This window comes from Pseudophryne corroboree, chromosome 1, assembly GCF_028390025.1.
Source record: "Pseudophryne corroboree isolate aPseCor3 chromosome 1, aPseCor3.hap2, whole genome shotgun sequence".
NCBI classification, from domain to species: domain Eukaryota; kingdom Metazoa; phylum Chordata; class Amphibia; order Anura; family Myobatrachidae; genus Pseudophryne; species Pseudophryne corroboree.
The window spans coordinates 151361401-151382400 of NC_086444.1; the positions used below are offsets into that span (position 1 = coordinate 151361401).

Consider the following 21000-nt stretch of genomic DNA (forward strand, 5'->3'; position numbering starts at 1 on the left):
TAGTTCTAAAGCTTTACTTTTGTGCCCAGTCTCCTGCGGAGCCGCTATTCCCCATGGTCCTTACGGAGTCCCCAGCATCCACTACGGACTACGAGAAATAGAATTATCGGTAAGTAAATTCTTATTTTAAATAGTATCTAAAGGTGAACCTACAATAAGAAAAGAGAAATGCTTATTATAAGAAACAGCTCAGAGATAGTTTCAATGGATATACAGTCTGCAATGTGTGAATCCATTTATCCTCTTTCTGATGGCGGATTCTACCCCTGTCACCTCCACAGTGATTTGGGGGGGTACGCAGCCAATGATCTTATATGGAATCTTAGATAAATTGTTTTAATGCTTTGAAATGTATTGTGGCAGGCCGATCCAAACCTTTACCATCTAAAGCCGCACTAATGCTGGACCGATGTAGGGCCTTCCTTTGACAGGTGGATTTCCTGCATAAAGGAGGCCACACAGACAACAAATGTAATCAACAACATATCGACTAGAGCAGGTGGCAGAATGCTTAATGTTGAACAATTTTCCAGAGTGTTTATGATGGAAAGTACTTCCAATTAGAGATGAGCAGATTCGGTTTTACTCGTTTCTCAAAACGGCATCTTATTGGCTCACGGATGTCACGTGTTTTGGATAGCCAATAAGATGCCGTTTTGAGAACCGAGTAAAACCGAATCCGCTCATCTCTACTTCCAATATCACGAAAGCTATATGTAGTGCAGCCGTACAGCGGCAATTGCCAGCTTTACGAGATAGGAAATGCGTAGGTCTTGTGTCAATGTGGTTGGAGATGTCATTATGGACAACTATGTCCCTAATATTCCTTCCCCGTTGGAGGTTTCGTGTAGACCTGGCAGATCTTTATCCTTTGAAACTATAGGCCAAATTCTCCTGGCAGCTTTCATTAGGTTGCAACTTGCAGTAGTATATACTGGTTTTTTTTGGAGACAGTGCTGGAACCCATCGGGACTTCTTCTATCGATATGCCAAGGGCTCGTTTTTTTAGATAATTTTAAAGCGCTCTAATGATACCCTCTTTTGCGGAACTTCAATGACATATTATCCATCTGTGTAATGGCATCAGCAGGGTCACTGCAAATTGAGAATAGGGTAGACTCCACTTGGAGGATGGCGGATGATAAGTATTAGCTTGAAGAGCAGTGTTTCTATCAGTGTTTCTATAATACATGGAGGTGACTAATTCATTAGCGTCATTCAATGTTGCAGTCACAACAAGATAATCGATTTGATAGTCACTGCATTCAAAGGTAAATTTGGGATCTAAAGAGTTAATGTCCTGCATGGTCTCTCTGAAACTCATCTCAGAGCCTTTCAACAAAAGAAATATAGTGTCTATATACTGACATATGTTGACTAATACCTGGGTCAGAGAAGAATAAATCTTACTCAGTTTCAAACATGAAGATGTTTGTGAAACTGGGTGCAACACAAGATCCCATTGCACACCCACAGCACTGGATATACTGTATACCTTATTGTGAAATAGGAAGTAAATCCTAGTGAGGGTAAGTTGCCGTAAACGCACAAAAAAGTTTATGATCGGACTAGAATAGTTCAAATTGCTCATGAGCAGACGACAAGTTGCTTCAATCCCTCTAGTATGGGGAATAGTAATATACAGACTTGTCACAGTGATGGTGCAAAGTAAATATTTATGTTAGAAAGGAGACAATTTTGGGGTTTTACGTATAAATACCGTAGTATCACGTAAAAAAGTGGGTTGCTTCTTGAAGAGTGGCTGAAGATGGTGGTCAAGATACTGCGAGACACCATAATAAAGTGCCTTGCCGCAATGATTGACCTGCATGGCACAGAACTTGCATTTTGTGTAGTGTGGGAATTGTATACATACCAGGCATTTTATGGCCAATCTTGAATTAATGCCTCTTTAGTCCTTAAAGAGAGAGCGTTTTCGGCACATGCCACATTCAGAATGCAATCAAGTTTGCACTTGTAGGCGTTAGTCTGATCCTGCAAGAGAAGGTGATATACATTTGTATCTGATAACTGCTTAAAGAATTCCTGTTTATACACCGAAAGATCTTGAAGTACTATACCACCGCCCTTATCTGCAGGGCAGATGGTAATGTCCTTATAGCCTCCAAGGTCCTGTAATGCGCTGTATTCTGTCCATGAGAGATTTGAGCCAACTTCGTATATGTCAAAGGTACTAGCTGCAATAGTGGTCTCCATAAAGTTAGTGAAACTCCTAATGCTGAGGTTTGTTGAGGTGGGTTCAAAACAGAATTCTTACAAACAGCCATTTTGAAAAAGGTTTTAACTGATTTGGGCCAAAAGACTCATTCTTGTTGGGTAAAATGAGCGTGATATGATATGCCGGCGGTCAGAAGACCGCGGCATCTCGATGGAGACCATCCCGAGTCATCCCAATACCACCTTAACCCTTCCTTCCTGCAGCCTAACCCAACAAACCCCCCCCCCCCACCTCCTAGCAGGGGAATCGTTCCCAGTGGTGCCTTAATCTACCCCTTCCCTCTCCGCAGCCTAAACCTCCGCCCCTCCCCCGGCGGGCTAATACCCGCAAACTTACAATTGGGATCCCGTGTTCAAGATTTCTTCTGGTGTTAGAGCACTGGCATCGGCATTATGGTCACGCGTCGTTATTTCGGCGCCAAGTGCCGGCATCCTGACTGCATCCTGGTAAAATGCTTCTGGTTAGGAAAGTGAAGTTTATTTAAATATAATTTTTTTTTTTTTTTTTTACAGTTTTTTGGTGAAATCATTTATTTACAGACTTTCTTTAGGAACCATACAACATAAACGCATCAATCGTCATAATCATTTTCTTTGCGTTGTTCCAGTAGAAGCACTTTGTCCTGAATCAAATGTAATTGATCCTGAAGCAGTGTAATCACAATTACTCACTTTCTTAATTGGCCTGCCCAAAATCAGAAAATGGAAACCGATCGGCAGCGTTTGAATCAATAGCCTTATAGCAGAATCTCAGGGGGTTGGGAGATAGTGGTAATGGGCAGATCAATTGACTTTAGATGCCAATCACTGGCTATGTGTTTTGCATAACAAATGTTGGTTTCCTGCATTAAAGTGTACCTAAAAGAAAAAGAAAACTATCTGTAAACGAGGAGTCATTGGTGGAAATTGTTTATTTTATTCTCCTGTAAATGATCAGCAGTTAATCAGTAGGTGCTTTATTTCATATTTTAGCAACTTTATGGTGTGCTAGGAATGTGTTTTATAAGTGTTATAAAATCATACACACATCAGACGTTTCTGAAAAATGGTACAAAGGAGAATGGTGTCAGCATTAGCAACTTATCAGATGTTTGCTTTCATGTTCTAAACATCACTAGAAGTAGTGCATTAGGGGTAGATTGAATTAATTCCTTATTGAGCTTTGCGCTTTGGACCTTATTCAGGTTTATAAGCAAAGCAAGAAAACAAACACCTGGGCAATACCATGTTACACTGAAGGTGGGGCAGATGTAAACATGTGCAGAGAGTGTTAGATGTGGGTGTGGGGGTGGTCAAACTAAAATCTAAATTGCAGTTTAAAAATAAATCTGGCTAACATTTGTGGGCTACATGCAAAAGCAGCCAGTATTTACCCTGCACAGATGCAATATAAGACACCACACCGAATCTAAATCTCTCTGCACATGTTACATCTGCCCCACCTGCAGTGCAACATGGTTTTTCTCAGTTGTGTGGGGGTTTTTTTTTGCTTTGCTTACAAACCTGAATCAAGCCCTTTGTGTTCCTGCACTCTTTTTTTGGACATAACCTGCTGAAAATTGCTTATCTTTGTGGTGCAATCAAGCAGATGTAATCAATGCTTCTTACCAGTGATATCCCACAAGGCTCCTATTTCCAGTTTTTTTAACCTCCCCTATTGTGATGCACAACCAGACCGGAAATCCTGGTTTCTCATCTTCATGGGCATTGATGGCCATGTATGACCTGCTGCCCATTATAGGTTTATTTTTGTTAGAGCTGGTATAATTTAACACATCATTGAGTTTTTATGAAATATCAAAAAACTTTGCATGTATAGCTTTTAGTGGTCCATTCTCCAGAGCTAACACTCTGGTACTATGGTACCAGAGTCTTCGCTCTGGAGAATGGACCCTTTTTCCTGAATAATTTGTTCATCCTGCTCTTGCTGTTCAATCCTGGCAAACTGGACTTTTACAAAAACTGGTTCTCAGGATGGTGAGCGATACTCCAGAATCTGCTGGGTTCCCAGAAATTGGGCACACATGGTTGATCCCAGGCGGCATTTATTTGTTTGGAATTGAATTGTGACCTATAGGGTAAGGACAGCTGTTAGTGGACATGGATGGAAGTATAGAGGAAATGTCAGCTGAAAGGGTGGCCTCGTCCTCGTTTGGTAACTAGAGATCTGAAAAACGAGATTGACAGCTCTTATGGCAAAGACTGTCCATGTATATTTATGAGAGCTTCATGATTTTAGGCAAAATATAAGGGAGTTATGAGTAATTCAGTGAAGTCTGCAGAAGTTGCTGGTCTAAGTACAGGAGCACAGCTGGACTGCAGGCCTCCAGCAACAGAAATCCGCCTTTATTGCGCTTCAGTTACTGGTTTTAGGGGAACATGTACTAAGCAGTGATAAAAGTGGAGAAGTGAGCCAGTGGAGAAGTTGCCCTTGGCAACCAATCAGCTGCTCTTTATACTTTTGTTGTATGCAAATGATAACTGTTATGTCAGTGCTGATTGGTTGCCATGGCCAATTTCTCCACTTGCTCACTTCACTGTAATTATTGCTTAGTACATGTCCCAGGTGGTATTCATGTGACCGGCAGTCAGCAGACCGACGGTCACATGACCTCTGCCAAAGTCCCGCCCCCTCTCTATCCCGACGGTCGGCATGCCGACCAACAGGGACTTTTTCCACTCGTGGGTGTCGTGGACACCCATAGAGTGGGAATAGAACCCGTGATGACCTGCCGGGATACCGGTGTCTGTATGCTGACCGGCGGTCAGGAGACCATCGGTCAGCCATACCACACCCCATGTCCCCCTTGTTTTTCTGTTTAAACTGTGCTAAATTATGTCATAATTGAAAGCAGGCAATTTTAATTTTTGAGTGTTAAATGTTTAAAATTAGTGACATTACTAACAGTTATCTTTTGACAGATAAACATTTTATAATGTTATAGCTGAATAAGTGTTAATAGCAATTACTTTTTAGGGAAATCTGATAATACGGTCATGCATTGAATGGAAAGCTTGGAGGGCTGGTAATAAAGCATCTTACACTGAAATGGGCATGAACAGTCTGTTATCAGCCATTGCATGCTTACTGAACGTCAAATTCTCCATCACAAAACTTAAGGCTCATCAGTGACCTATTGTAAATGTTCTTTTTAAATATCATGGACATTAATCAATTGATTTCCAATTACTAGTCATTGTATTCTGCTTACTAGAATGGTTTCCCAAAGGCGTATCAAAGAATAAATATTTGACAGTAATCCATGTAGGCCTATACTTGATGCGTTATGTGTGGTATTGATTTTATTGTCTCTGAATTCATCTGTATCAATCATTTTATTATTTATACTGATTTATGCTTTGCCTGTAATTAATATTGATTTCTGCAGTTTGTTTGGGTGCTGTTGGGTGTTTTGTTGTTTTTTCTTCTTTCATCAGCCATAAAATATCCAGAGAACTGATAACAGGCAAAATACATAGCTGAGTGGGTGATTACCTGTTTATTCTCTGCATTGGTCCGCCTAGAGAGGGAGGTAGTGCTGGCTGAGATGTAGTGACTGCCTTGCCTCAAATTGGTAGATGTGGACAGATGTCTACATTTGTTAAAGAAGTTTGGTGCAACATCACAAGCTCAGGCTAAAAGTGGAGATTTATCAAAGCTTGTAGAGAAAATTATAGTATAATGAAGTACCATCCAATCGGCTCCTAACTGTCATTTTTCAAGCACAGCCTGTAAAGCTGGGTACACACTAGACAATATCGGCCTGATAGGTCGTTCCAATTCGGCTGGAAACAACCTATCGGCCGCATGCGATATTAGTCTTCACGCTAAGCTGTTTTAGCAGGACGTCATGCCCTGCCCGATTTGTAAATGGCAAAATGTGACCTGCACTTTTAGCGGTGCCTTGCTAAAGCAGCATGCCCTGTGCCTACCCCACCCGCGGGCCTCAGTGTCTTGCAGGTGGGAAAAGTTGCAATGTAGCAATCACCACCGGGTGAATACATGGTGTGCGTATCTTTACATCTTCCATTAGTGCTGGGCGCACCCCCAAAAAATGACAACCCCTTTCCAGATGTCCATGCCCCATTTTCGTACGGACATGCAGCGGCGCCATCCCCATATTTCACCTCTTTGCCCTCATTCTAGCGGGAACACTAGATATTATCCACAAGGCCAGTCAGACTATTTCGCATGCGGTGCCGTGCATGGTGAATAATGAAGGATGGAACAAGGAATTATTCTGTCCTTTATTAAATCATTCTGATGTGTACCGCGGATACAATATGTCGGCCCTTCGGCTGCCGTATGATCCGAGTACACATCGCTCCAGTGTGTACCTGGCTTCACATGACAGAAGCTGATTGGTTAGTAGTTTGTCCCTCCCCAAGCTTTGATAAATTTAGTTCTAATATAGGTATTTCGCATGGCAGTGCTACTGGGGCTAATTTGAATTGGTTGTGCCTAACATTGTGCCTGGCCTATAGGTCCCTTCTACCAAACAAAAGTCTGTTTGTTTACTGTATTAGAGAACACCGTTTACTCACAGTAACACATAGCAGTTCCCTAAAATCCAGTAGCTGAGACATTAGGTAAAATAATAATAATTACACTGACATTTTGCTTTGCTTATTGTGGTCAATGCTTTTTTTACTTTTGCAGTGTTTGTATAAAGCTTCCATGATTTGCAGTAATAACGTTTATTTTCACTTTTTTTTTTTAGTACTAAAGATGATCAGTTTTCTGTTGGGATTCAGCCGCCACCAGGAGAACTTCTCCTACCAGTAACCATGTCGGAAACAGACTTTAGGAAAGAGCAAGGTAAGTAATAGTAGGTCGTCTTATTAGCTCTCATGGTAGACATTCGATAAACAAATACCACCCAACATAAAAGCTCATTTAAAGCATACCTCCCAACTGTCCCAAGTACAGTGGGACAGCAATTGGACACTGTCTCGTTGTCCAACCCACGGGCCGCAGTGTCCCGCGGGGGGAGGGGGACAGATGGGAGAGCCAGTGATCATGGCATCTATCAATTCAGGGAGGGTTAATCGGGCTGCTCAGGGAGCACTGGGTATACCACCAAAATGAGGAAAACGGGGGTCGCGTTTCTAGATCCGCTTGAGATCCCGTCCATGTCTCCCGAGGCCCCACCCTTTTTTCTGTCACGCCTCCAGCGTGATATGTCCTGACTCCCTTGAGTCAAAAGTTGGGAGGTATGTTTAAAGTGTACATGCAAGTGTATATAAACAAATCAGTTTTTAGTAATTCATTGACCCTAAATTGAATATAGAGATTAGGCAGGAGTTAGCTCAATTGTTTAATTCTGTCAATTTAGCTTCTCCAAGTTATAGCTGAGTGCTAAATCCTTAAGGCACTCAGGATTGAGGTGAGCCAATACTAAGGATTTGGCTGAACCCGAATCTCGGGAAAATGCTTGTTTCATCCAAAATACAATAATTAAATAAACTATTAGCAGCGTTCAGACAAGATATATCCTCCTATTGCTGTTGGAAGGGTGATTTTTGCAAAGTTGCACTTGTAATTAAACAAAATTTATACCTTTAAGAACACTGAGTACCACTGTAGTCAATGTTTACATATTAAATTAAAAGAAGCCTTAAATAACATTCTATGTAGTAACACTCAGTAGAGTTTTTATGTTCTGAAAATATGGAGGTTGATGTACATATACTTTTCCATTGATCTTCTGCAAATTGTAGTGTGCGTGGAAGGGGATACATGTTGCTAATGGTTACCTAATTTAAATGTATGATTCTCATGTGACTCTTATGTAATGGCACAAATATGTCTATGAACATTAATGTTATCTAGTTAAACAGTATCCTTCGCTTGAGTGTTTGGGTGATTTCCTTACATTAACCTTGGCTAGTTCTATATGTGGACACCAGACCTGCTAACGTGTTATTGATGCCCCTTTGTCCTCTCTCTTGATATTTTTACTTTCTGCTGGCTAAAGCCTTCCTTGCTGCTTACCAGCTGCTGTGCAAGTAAAGGTGAGTGTTCTGCTGCCTCTTCCATGTGAGACTGGCTGGTGAGTGTGACTGCAGTGACTCCATTTCCCTGTGGGTCACAGAAGGGAGCCTCTGCCTTGCTTTAGCTGTTGTGGAGGGGAGGTACTGGATATCCCGGCTGTCGGGATCCCAGCGCTTTGCATACCGGCATCGGGATCCCGACCGCCGGGATACAGACAACTATTCTCCCTTGTGGGGTGTCCATGACACCCCTGGAGGGAGAATATATAGTAATAGTGCACCACCATGCCCGCAGCGTGGTGAGCCCGCAAGGGGCTCTCTGACGGGATCCCGAGCGCTGGTATATCCTAGTACACACGTTGTGGAGCAGGGCTAGCTGGGCATGCTGGGACGGAGGTTATCTGTAAACTTATCATGGTTTCGTCAATACTTATACTCGATAGTCAGGAGCAACACTGCTAAAAGGGATACATCTATATATATGTACCACTCAGTTCAAGAACAATTATTTTTTGTGCTTGTCGTATTTTGTGTAAAATGCTGGATTATAGTGTGGCAGAATAACTTCAAGAGGACCTGTCAAAACTGGGAAAGTTCATATTGTGTTAAATATAAGCTATTAAAAGCATGTAGTAACACTCCCCCCCCCCCCCCCCCCCCCCCCCTTCCGCCCCTCCCCCTACAAGCTTAAGCTTTCACTCCTGTGTTTACTGAAATAGCTTCAGGTCGCGCAAGTTAAATGGTTAAAAGCAGCCTCCTATACTTTAAAAGGAGAAACGCCAATCTCCTATGGACGATATGGATACAATACAAATAAGTAGAGGAATAGACGCTATTATCCATATTTCTCTGACGTCCTAGTGGATGCTGGGGACTCCGTCAGGACCATGGGGATATAGCGGCTCCGCAGGAGACAGGGCACAATAATAAAAGCTTTAGGATCAGGTGGTGTGCACTGGCTCCTCCCCCTATGACCCTCCTCCAAGCCTCAGTTAGATTTTTGTGCCCGACGAGAAGGGTGCAATCTAGGTGGCTCTCCTGAGCTGCTTAGAATAAAAGTTTAAGTTAGGTTTTTTATTTTCAGTGAGTCCTGCTGGCAACAGGCTCACTGCTACGAGGGACTTAGGGGAGAGAAGAAAACTCACCTGCGTGCAGGATGGATTTGCTTCTTAGGCTACTGGACACCATTAGCTCCAGAGGGAGTCGGAACACAGGTCTCACCCTGGGGTTCGTCCCGGAGCCGTGCCGCCGACCCCCCTTGCAGATGCCGAAGTTGAAGAGGTCCAGAGGTCCAGAAACAGGCGGCAGAAGACTTTCAGTCTTCATAAGGTAGCGCACAGCACTGCAGCTGTGCGCCATTGTTGTCAGCACACTTCACCAACAGTCACCAACTGTCACTGAGGGTGCAGGGCGCTGGGGGGGGCGCCCTGGGCAGCAATGTATAATACCTTTTTATGGCTAAAATACATCACATATAGCCCTTGAGGCTATATGGATGTATTTAACCCCTGCCAGATCTCACAAACTCCGGGAGAAGAGCCCGCCGAAAAGGGGGCGGGGCCTATTCTCCTCAGCACACGGCGCCATTTTCCTGCTCAGCTCTGCTGTGAGGAAGGCTCCCAGGCTCTCCCCTGCACTGCACTACAGAAACAGGGTTAAAACAGAGAGGGGGGGCACTTATTTGGCGATATGATTACATATATAAAAATGCTATAAGGGAAAACACTTGTATAAGGGGTTGTCCCTGTATAATTATAGCGTTTTTGGTGTGTGCTGGCAAACTCTCCCTCTGTCTCCCCAAAGGGCTAGTGGGGTCCTGTCCTCTGTCAGAGCATTCCCTGTGTGTGCTGTGTGTCGGTACGTGTGTGTCGACATGTAGGAGGACGATGTTGGTGAGGAGGCGGAGCAAGTTGCCTGTATTGGTGATGTCACTCTCTAGGGAGTCGACACTGGAATGGATGGCTTATTTAGGATTACGTGATAATGTCAACACGCTGCAAGGTCGGTTGACGACATGAGACGGCCGGCAAACAAATTAGTACCTGTCCAGGCGTCTCAGACACCGTCAGGGGCTTGTAAAAACGCCCATTTACCTCAGTCGGTCGACACAGACACGGACACTGACTCCAGTGTCGACGGTGAAGAAACAAACGTATTTTCCTTTAGGGCCACACGTTTCATGTTAAGGGCAATGAAGGAGGTGTTACATATTTCTGATACTACAAGTACCACAAATAAGGGTATTATGTAGGGTGTGAATAAACTACTTGTAGTTTTTCCTGAATCAGATAAATTAAATGAAGTGTGTGATGATACGTGGGTTTCCTCCGATAGAAAATTATTGGCGGTATACCCTTTCCCGCCAGAAGTTAGGGCGAGTTGGGAAACACACCTTAGGGTGAATAAGGCGCTCACACGCTTATAAAAACAAGTGGCGTTACCGTCTCCAGATACGGCAGCCCTCAAGGAGCCAGCTGATAGGAAGCTGAAAAATATCCTAAAAGTATATACACATATACTGGTGTTATACTACGACCAGCAATCGCCTCAGCCTGGATGTGCAGCGCTGAGGGGGCTTGGTCGGATTTCCTGACTGAAAATATTGATACCCTTGACAGGGACAAGATTTTATTGACTATAGAGCATTTTAAGGATGCATTTCTATATATGCGAGATGCGCAGAGGGATATTTGCATTCTGGCATCAAGAGTAAATGTGATGTCCATATCTGCCAGACGACAGTGGTCAGGTGATGCAGATTCCAGACGGCACATGGAAGTATTGCCGTATAAAGGGGCGGTCCATCGGACCTGGTGGCCATGGCAACAGCTGAAAAATCCACCTTTTGTTACCCCAAGTCACATCTCAGCAGAAAAGGACACAGTCTTTTCAGTCTCAGTCCTTTCGTCCCCATAAGGGCAGGCGGGCAAAAGGACCAGTCATATCTGCCCAGGGGTAGAGGAAAGGGAAGAAGACTGCAGCAGGCAGCCCATTCCCAGGAACAGAAGCCCTCCACAGCTTCTGCCAAGTCCGCAGCATGACGCTGGGGCCGTACAAGCGGACTCAGGTGCGGTAGGGGGTCATCTCAAGAGTTTCAGCACGCAGTGGGCTCACTCACAAGTGGACTCCTGGATCCTACACGTAGTATCCCAGGTGTACATTGGAAATTCGAGACGTCTCCCCCTCACAAGTTCCTGAAGTCTGCTTTACCAACGTCTCCCTCCGACAGGGAGGCAGTATTGGGAACAATTCACAGGCTGTATTCCCAGCAGGTGATAATCAAAGTACTCCTTCTACAACAAGGGAAGGGGTATTATTCCACACTATATTGTGGTACTGAAGCCAGACGGCTAGGTGAGATCTGAAATATTTGAACACTTACATACAAGCGTTCAAATCAAGATGGAGTCACTCAGAGCAGTGATAGCGAACCAGGAAGAAGGGGACGATATGGTGTCACTGGATATCAGGGACGCTTACCTACATGTCCAAATTTGCCCTTCTCACCAAGGGTACCTCAGGTTCGTGGTACAGAACTGTCACTATCAGTTCAGACGCTGCCGTTTGGATTGTCCACGGCACCCCGGGTCTTTACCAAGGTAATGGCCGAAATGATGATTCTTCTTAAAAGAAATATGGACGCTTTCCTGATAAGGGCAAGGTCCAGAGAACAGTTGGAGGTCGGAGTAGCACTATCTTAAGTAGTTCTACGACAGCACGAGTGGATTCTAAATATTCCAAAATCGCAGTTTTTTCCGACGACACGTCTACTGTTCCTAGGGATGATTCTGGACACAGTCCAGAAAAGGATGTTTTCTCCCGGAGAAGAAAGCCAGGGAGTTATCCGAGCTAGTCAGGAACCTCCTAAAACCAGGAAAAGTATCAGTGCATCATTGCACAAGGATCCTGTGAAAAATGGTGGTTTCTTACAAAGCGATCCCATTCGGTAGATTTCACGCAAGAACCTTTACGTGGGATCTGCTGGAAAAATGGTCCGGATCGCATCTTCAGATGCATCAGCGGATAACCCTGTCTCCAAGGACAAGGGTGTTTCTTCTGCGGTGGCTGCAGAGTGCTCATCTATGAAAGGGCCGCAGATTTGGCATTCAGGACTGGGTCCTGGTGACCACGGATGCCAGCCTGAGTGGCTGGGGAGCAGTCACACAAGGAAAAAATTTCCAGAGAGTGTGATCGAGTCTGGAGACTTCTCTCCACATAAATATACTGGAGCTAAGGGCAATTTACAATGCTCTAAGCTTAGCAAGACCTCTGCTTCAAGGTCAGCCGGTATTGATCCAGTGGGACAACATCACGGCAGTCGCCCACGTAAACAGACAGGGCGGCACAAGAAGCAGGAGGGAAATGGCAGAAACTGCAAGGATTCTTCGCTGGGCGAAAAATCATGTGATAACACTCTCAGCAGTGTTCATTCCGGGAGTGGAAAACTGGGAAGCAGACTTCCTCAGCAGGCATGACCTCCACCCGGGAGAGTGGGGACTTCATCGGGAAGTCTTCCACATGATTGTAAACCGTTGTGAAAAACCAAAGGTGGACATGATGGCGTCCCGCCTGAACAAAAAACTAGATATTGCGCCAGGTCAAGGGACCCTCAGGCAATAGCGGTGGACGCTCTGGTAACACTGTGGATGTACCAGTCAGAGTATGTGTTCCCTCCTATGCCTCTCATACAAAAAGTACTGAGAATCATAAGAGGGAGATGAGTAAGAATGATACTCGTGGTTCCGGATTGGCCAAGAAGGACTTGGTACCCGAAACTTCAAGAGATGTTCACGGAAGACCCGTGGCCTCTACCTTTAAGAAAGGACCTGCTCCAGCAGGGGCCTTGTCTGTTCCAAGACTTACCGCGGCCGCGTTTGACGGCATGGCGGTTGAACGCCGGATCCTGAAAGGGCATTCCAGATGAAGTCATCCCTACCCTGGTCGAAGACAGGAAGGATGTAACCGCAAAACATTTTCACCGCATTTGGCGAAGATATGTTGCGTGGTGTGGGGCCAAGAAGGCCCCTACAGAGGAATTCCAACTGGGTCGTTTCCTACATTTCCTGAAAACAGGACTGTCTATGGGCCTAAAATTAGGGTCCATTAAGGTTCAAATTTCGGCCCTGTCGAATTTCTTCCAGAAAGAACTGGCTTTAGTGCCTGACGTTCAGATGTTTGTAAAAGGGGTACTGCATATACAGCCTCCTTTTGTGCCCCAGTGGCACCTTGGGATCTCAATGTTGTTTTGAGTTTCCTAAAGTCACATTGGTTTGAACCACTCACCACTGTGGACTTAAAATATCTCACATGGAAGGTGACGATGCTATTAGCCCTGGCTTCAGCCAGGCGTGTGTCAGAATTGGCGGCTTTATCATATATAAAGCCCTTACTTAATTTTTCATTCTGACAGGGCAGAATTGAGGACTCGTCCTCAATTTCTCCTTAAGGTGTTTTCTGTTTTTCACATGAACCAACCTATTGTGGTACCTGCGGGTACTAGGGACTTGGAGGACTCCAAGTTACTTGACGTTGTCAGGGCCCTGAAAAATATGTTTCCAGGAAGGCTGGAGTCAGAAAATCTGACTCGCTGTTTAGCCTGTATGCACCCAACAAGATGGGTGCTCCTGCTTCTAAGCAGACGATTGCTCGCTGGATTTGTAATACAATTCAGTTTACACATTCTGTGGCAGGCCTGCCACAGCCAAAATCGGTAAAAGCCCATTCCAAAAGGAAGGGGGCTCATCTTGGGCGACTGCCCGAGGGGTCTCGGCTTTACAACTTTGCCGAGCAGTTACTTGGTCAGGGGAAAACACGTTTGCTAAATTCTACAAATTTGATACCCTGGCTGAGGAGGACATGGAGTTCTCTCATTCGGTGCTGCAGGGTCATCCGCACTCTCCCGCCCGTTTGGGAGCTTTGGTATAATCCCCATGGTCCTGACGGAGTCCCCAGCATCCACTAGGACGTCAGAGAAAATAAGATTTTACTTACCGATAAATCTATTTCTCGTAGTCCGTAGTGGATGCTGGGCGCCTATCCCAAGTGCTGATTGTCTGCAATACTTGTACATAGTTATTGTTACAAAAATCGGGTTATTCTTGTTGTGAGCCATCTTTTCAGAGGCTCCTTCGTTGAGATCATACTGTTAACTGGGTTCAGATCACAGGTTGTACGGTGTGATTGGTGTGGCTGGTATGAGTCTTACCCGGGATTCAATATCCTTCCTTATTATGCACGCTCGTCCGGGCACAGTATCCTAACTGAGGCTTGGAGGAGGGTCATAGGGGGAGGAGCCAGTGCACACCACCTGATCCTAAAGCTTTTATTATTGTGCCCTGTCTCCTGCGGAGCCGCTATATCCCCATGGTCCTGACGGAGTCCCCAGCATCCACTACGGACTACGAGAAATAGATTTATCGGTAAGTAAAATCTTATTATTTTTCTAATCGGATACTTTCCTTATTAGGCAAAAAGTGATACTGAAGAAATTTGGTAGAAAGAAAAGGATTTCTCCCAGCGCTAATGTTGTTAGGTATAGAATAATTATTTAGTGGCAGTATGGGCTCAAGAGATAATATTCATACAAACAATGATAGTTAAAATATAATGTTTTATTGACACATAAAAAACACTTTTCCAAGGATATCTTATTCCCTAAAGTGATCCTAATACCGGTATACACAAAACAAACACACACAACAATTAACATATAAGAATACCAGTGATACGCTAGAATAGCGATTTATTCACTGGATGGGAGTTTATATTCCTCAGGTAAATATAGACATATATATGTGTATAATAACTGTATTGTTTGGAGTCCCTTTGGTAAATGCAGGCATATATATGTGATAGCTGTATCACAGTCCCTTATCGTATAAGGAATAAGTCCAAAACGTCTTGATTGATGTCAGCTATTCACTGTAAAGTCCTTCCAGAGTGGAGATCAGCACATTGGGCCAAAATCCTAAACTCCTTTATGGGAAAATGTCCAAAAATACAAGACACTTACTTTAAAAAGCAGGATGGTTACTGGAACAGGTGTCTGCCGGCAGACATATCCAATAGCTCCGCAATCAACTAGTTTCGCCTGGCACCGCAGGCTTCCTCAGGATGAAGAAATTTGGTACCACAATTTATTAAAAAATAAAGTGGATATGCAAACGCTTAATTTTCATTCACAAACATTGAAAATACATTAAAAAAACGTAAAAAAAATATCACAGTGTAGTCCATAAAGTGTCAGTGCGGGTTTTAGGTGTATAGTGTATGTCACCAATCTTATGGGGTGCGGTGGGCTAAGCTTATTTTTAAAGCAAAGAGAAGGTCCCGGGCTTGAAAGCACAGCACCACCGCAGATGGTATGGAAGCTCCAAAGGCAAGTCCCTCCTGCACCGATCCACTCCTGGATAGCAGCATACAAGCACGTACTGCTATCAGACGCATACATAGACTTATTGCAGTACAGATGTGGTTTCCCTTAACGCATTTATAAATCGCACTGCAAACATCATGGAGACAAAACTTTCAACTGAAATAAAACTAGAAGTGTTCAAAAACAACAAACAAATATAAAGTAAAAACATGACACAACAAAATGTAAACATGTACAAGTTTACTCTGTGATGGGAAATGTTTCAGTTCAGTAGGTTGTGCTTATTTGTGTATTATTGTATCACAGTGTGATGGATTTTGATCAGATTTAGTTAGTTGCATATTCCCTTTCTGGACCTTGCGTGGCATGTGGCTGCTTGCGCTTCTGGATATTATTTTTCTCTGACGTCCTAGTGGATGCTGGGAACTCCGTAAGGACCATGGGGAATAGCGGGCTCCGAAGGAGACTGGGCACTCTAAGAAAGAATTAGGACTACCTGGTGTGCACTGGCTCCTCCCTCTATACCCCTCCTCCAGACCTCAGTTAGAATCTGTGCCCGGCTCGAGCTGGTTGCACACTAGGGGCTCTCCTGAGCTTCTAGTAAAGAAAGTATTTATTAGGTTTTTTATTTTCAGTGAGATCTGCTGGCAACAGACTCACTGCAACGAGGGACTTAGGGGAGAGAAGCGAACCTACCTGCTTGCAGCTAGCTTGGGCTTCTAGGCTACTGGACACCATTAGCTCCAGAGGGATCGAACACAGGCCCAGCCTCGGTCGTCCGGTCCCGGAGCCGCGCCGCCGTCCCCCTTGCAGAGCCAGAAGCATGAAGATCTTCACGGAAATCGGCGGCTGAAGACTCCGGTCTTCATTAAGGTAGCGCACAGCATTGCAGCTGTGCGCCATTGCTCCCTGTGCACACCACATACTCCGGTCACTGATGGGTGCAGGGCGCTGGGGGGGGGGGGGCGCCCTGGGCAGCAATTAGAGTACCTCAAAGTGGCTAATCACACATAATATAGCCTAAGAAGCTATATATGTGTAAAATACCCCTGCCACATTATTATTATTATAAAAGCGGGAGAAGTCTGCCGAAAAAGGGGCGGGGCTATCTCCCTCAGCACACTAGCGCCATTTCCTCTCACAGCTCCGCTGTAAGGACGCTCTCCAGGCTCTCCCCTGCAGTTTCCAGGCTCAATAGGGTAAAAAAGAGAGGGGGGGCACTAAATTTAGGCGCAAATACTATATATATATATATATATATATATATATATATATATATATATATATAGCGGCTATAGGGTAAATCACTTGTGTAGTGTAACTCCCTGCATTATATAGCGCTGTGGTGTGTGCTGGCATACTCTCTCTCTGTCTCCCCAAAGGACTTTGTGGGGTCCTGTCCTCAGTCAGAGCACTCCCTGTGTGTGTGCGGTGTGTCGGTACGGCTGTGTTGACATGTTTGATGAGGAGGCTTATGTGGAGGCGGAGCAGGTGCCGATAAATGTGATGTCACCCCCTGCGGGGTCGACACCTGAGTGGATGGATATGTGGAAGGAATTACGCGACAGTGTTAACTCCTTACATAAAAGGTTTGACGACATAGCAGATGTGGGACAGCCGGCTTCTCAGCCCGTGCCTGCCCAGGCGTCTCAAAAGCCATCAGGGGCTCAAAAACGCCCACTACCTCAGATGGCTGACACAGATGTCGACACGGATACTGACTCCAGTGTCGACGACGATGAGACTAGTGTACATTCCAACAGAGCCACCCGTTACATGATTACGGCAATGAAAAATGTGTTGCACATTTCTGACAATAACCCAGGTACCACAAAAAAGGGTATTATGTTTGGTCAGAAAAAGCAACCAGTGGTTTTTCCCCCATCTGATGAGTTGAATGAAGTGTGTGAAGAAGCGTGGGCTTCCCCCGATAAGAAATTAGTGATTTCTAAAAAGTTGCTAATGGCGTACCCTTTCCCGCCAGAGGACAGGATACGTTGGGAGACATCCCCTAGGGTGGATAAAGCGCTCACACGCTTGTCAAAGAAGGTGGCACTACCGTCTCAGGATACGGCCGCCTTAAAGCAGCCTGCAGATAGAAAGCAGGAGGCTATCCTGAAGTCTGTATATACACACTCAGGTATTATACTGAGACCGGCTATTGCTTCAGCATGGATGTGCAGTGCTGCTGCTGCGTGGTCAGATTCCCTGTCTGATAACATTGATACCCTCGACAGGGACACTATATTGCTAACCATAGAGCATATTAAAGACGCAGTCTTATACATGAGAGATGCACAGAGGGATATTTGCCGGCTGGCATCTAGAATTAATGCAATGTCCATTTCTGCCAGAGAGGATTGTGGACTCGGCAGTGGACAGGTGATGCAGATTCTAAAAGGCACATGGAGGTTTTGCCTTACAAAGGTGAGGAATTGTTTGGGGACGGTCTCTCGGACCTCGTTTCCACAGCAACAGCTGGGAAGTCGACATTTTTACCCTATGTTCCCTCACAGCCAACCAAAGAAAGCACCGTATTATCAGGTACAGTCCTTTCGGCCCCAGAAAGGCAAGCAGGTTAAAGGCGCGTCCTTTCTGCCCAGAGGTAGAGGGAAAAAGCTGCACCATACAGCCACTTCCCAAGAACAAAAGTCCTCTCCCGCTTCCTCTAAGTCCACCGCATGACGCTGGGGCTCCACGGGCGGAGCCAGGTGCGGTGGGGGCCCGTCTCCGGAACTTCAGCGACCAGTGGGCTCGCTCACGGGTGGATCCCTGGATTCTACAAGTGGTATCTCAGGGGTACAAGCTGGAATTCGAGACGTCTCCCCCTCGCCGTTTCCTCAAATCAGCCTTGCCAACAGCTCCCCTAGACAGGGAGGCAGTGCTGGAGGCAATTCACATGCTGTATTCTCAGCAGGTGATAATCAAGGTACCCCTCCTTCAACAAGGACGGGGTTACTATTCCACAATGTTTGTGGTACCGAAACCGGATGGTTCGGTGAGACCCATTTTAAATTTGAAATCCTTGAACACTTATATAAGAAGGTTCAAGTTCAAAATGGAATGGCTCAGGGCGGTTATTGCAAGCCTGGACGAAGGGGATTACATGGTATCACTGGACATCAAGGATGCTTACCTGCATGTCCCCATTTACCCTCCTCACCAGGAGTACCTCAGATTTGTGGTACAGGACTGTCATTACCAATTCCAGACGTTGCCGTTTGGTCTGTCCACGGCACCAAGGGTATTTACCAAGGTAATGGCCGAAATGATGATACTCCTTCGGAAAAAGGGAGTTTTAATTATCCCGTACTTGGACGATCTCCTTATAAAGGCGAGGTCCAGGGAGCAGTTGTTGGTCGGCGTAGCACTATCTCGGGAAGTGCTACAACAGCACGGCTGGATTCTGAATATTCCAAAGTCGCAGTTGGTTCCTACAACGCGTCTACTGTTCCTGGGGATGGTTCTGGACACAGACCAGAAAAAAGTGTTTCTCCCGGAGGAGAAAGCCAAGGAGTTGTCATCTCTAGTCCGAGACCTCCTGAAACCAAAACAAGTGTCGGTGCATCACTGCATGCGAGTCCTGGGAAAGATGGTAGCTTCCTACGAAGCAATTCTATTTGGCAGGTTCCATGCAAGGATCTTTCAGTGGGATCTGTTGGACAAGTGGTCCGGATCGCATCTTCAGATGCATCGGCTGATAACCCTGTCTCCAAGGACCAGGGTTTCTCTGCTGTGGTGGCTGCAGAGTGCTCATCTTCTAGAGGGCCGCAGATTTGGCATACAGGACTGGGTCCTGGTGACCACGGATGCCAGCCTTCGAGGCTGGGGGGCACTCACACAGGGAAGAAACTTCCAAGGACTATGGTCAAGCCAGGAGACTTCCCTACACATAAATATTCTGGAACTAAGGGCCATTTACAATGCCCTAAGTCAGGCAAGACCCCTGCTTCAACACCAGCCGGTGCTGATCCAGTCAGACAACATCACGGCGGTAGCCCATGTAAACCGACAGGGCGGCACAAGAAGCAGGTTGGCGATGGCAGAAGCCACAAGGTTTCTCCGATGGGCAGAAAATCACGTGATAGCACTGTCAGCAGTGTTCATTCCGGGAGTGGACAACTGGGAAGCAGACTTCCTCAGCAGACACGACCTCCACCCGGGAGAGTGGGGACTTCATCCAGAAGTCTTCAAAATGATTGTAAACCGTTGGGAAAGGCCACAGGTGGACATGATGGCGTCCCGCCTCAACAAAAAACTAAAAAGATATTGTGCCATGTCAAGGGACCCTCAGGCGATAGCTGTGGACGCTCTAGTGACACCGTGGGTGTACCAGTCGGTTTATGTGTTCCCTCCTCTGCCTCTCATACCCAAGGTACTGAGAATAATAAGATGGAGAGGAGTAAGAACTATACTCGTGGTTCCGGATTGGCCAAGAAGAGCTTGGTACCCAGAACTTCAAGAAATGATCTCAGAGAACCCATGGCCTCTGCCGCTCAGACAGGACCTGCTGCAGCAGGGGCCCTGTCTGTTCCAAGACTTACCGCGGCTGCGTTTGACGGCATGGCGGTTGAACACCGGATCCTAAAAGAAAAGGGCATTCCGGAGGAAGTCATTCCTACACTGATTAAAGCTAGGAAAGATGTGACCGCAAAATATTATCACCGCATATGGCGGAAATATGTTGCTTGGTGTGAGGCCATGAAGGCCCCAACGGAGGAATTTCAGCTAGGTCGATTTCTGCACTTCCTACAGTCAGGGGTGACTATGGGCCTAAAATTGGGTTCCATTAAGGTCCAGATTTCGGCTCTGTCGATTTTCTTCCAAAAAGAACTGGCTTCACTGCCTGAAGTTCAGACTTTTGTAAAGGGAGTGCTGCATATTCAGCCCCCTTTTGTGCCCCCAGTGGCACCTTGGGATCTCAACGTGGTGTTGGATTTCCTAAAGTCACATTGGTTTGAGCCACTTAAAACCGTGGAGATAAAGTACCTCAAGTGGAAGGTGGTCATGCTGTTGGCCTTGGCGTCGGCCAGGCGTGTATCAGAATTGGCGGCTTTGTCATGTAAAAGCCCTTATCTGATTTTTCATATGGATAGGGCGGAATTGAGGACTCGTTCCCAATTCCTTCCTAAGGTGGTATCCGCTTTTCATGTGAACCAACCTATTGTGGTGCCTGCGGCTACTCGGGACTTGGAGGATTCCAAGTTGCTGGACGTAGTCAGGGCCCTGAAAATATATGTTTCCAGGACGGCTAGAGTCAGAAAAACTGACTCGCTATTTATCCTGTATGCACCCAACAAGCTGGGTGCTCCTGCTTCAAAGCAGACTATTGCTCGCTGGATCTGTAGCACGATTCAACGTGCACATTCTGCGGCTGGACTGCCGCATCCTAA

At 45.6% G+C, this 21000-nt stretch overlaps 1 protein-coding gene across 2 annotated transcripts in view; it reads left to right on the forward strand.

Moving 5' to 3' along the window:
- AP3B1 (adaptor related protein complex 3 subunit beta 1) overlaps positions 1-21000 on the forward strand; it is a 494777-nt gene that overhangs the window by 428077 nt on the left and 45700 nt on the right. Inside the window, exons 25-26 of one of the 2 annotated variants that reach the window (XM_063963639.1) lie at positions 6960-7057; positions 8217-8253. In XM_063963639.1, coding sequence (XP_063819709.1) covers positions 6960-7057; positions 8217-8251 — 133 coding nt within the window. In that variant the 3' untranslated portion in view covers positions 8252-8253. The remainder of the gene's footprint in view (positions 1-6959; positions 7058-8216; positions 8254-21000) is intronic. The other variant, XM_063963638.1, reaches the window with a different exon arrangement.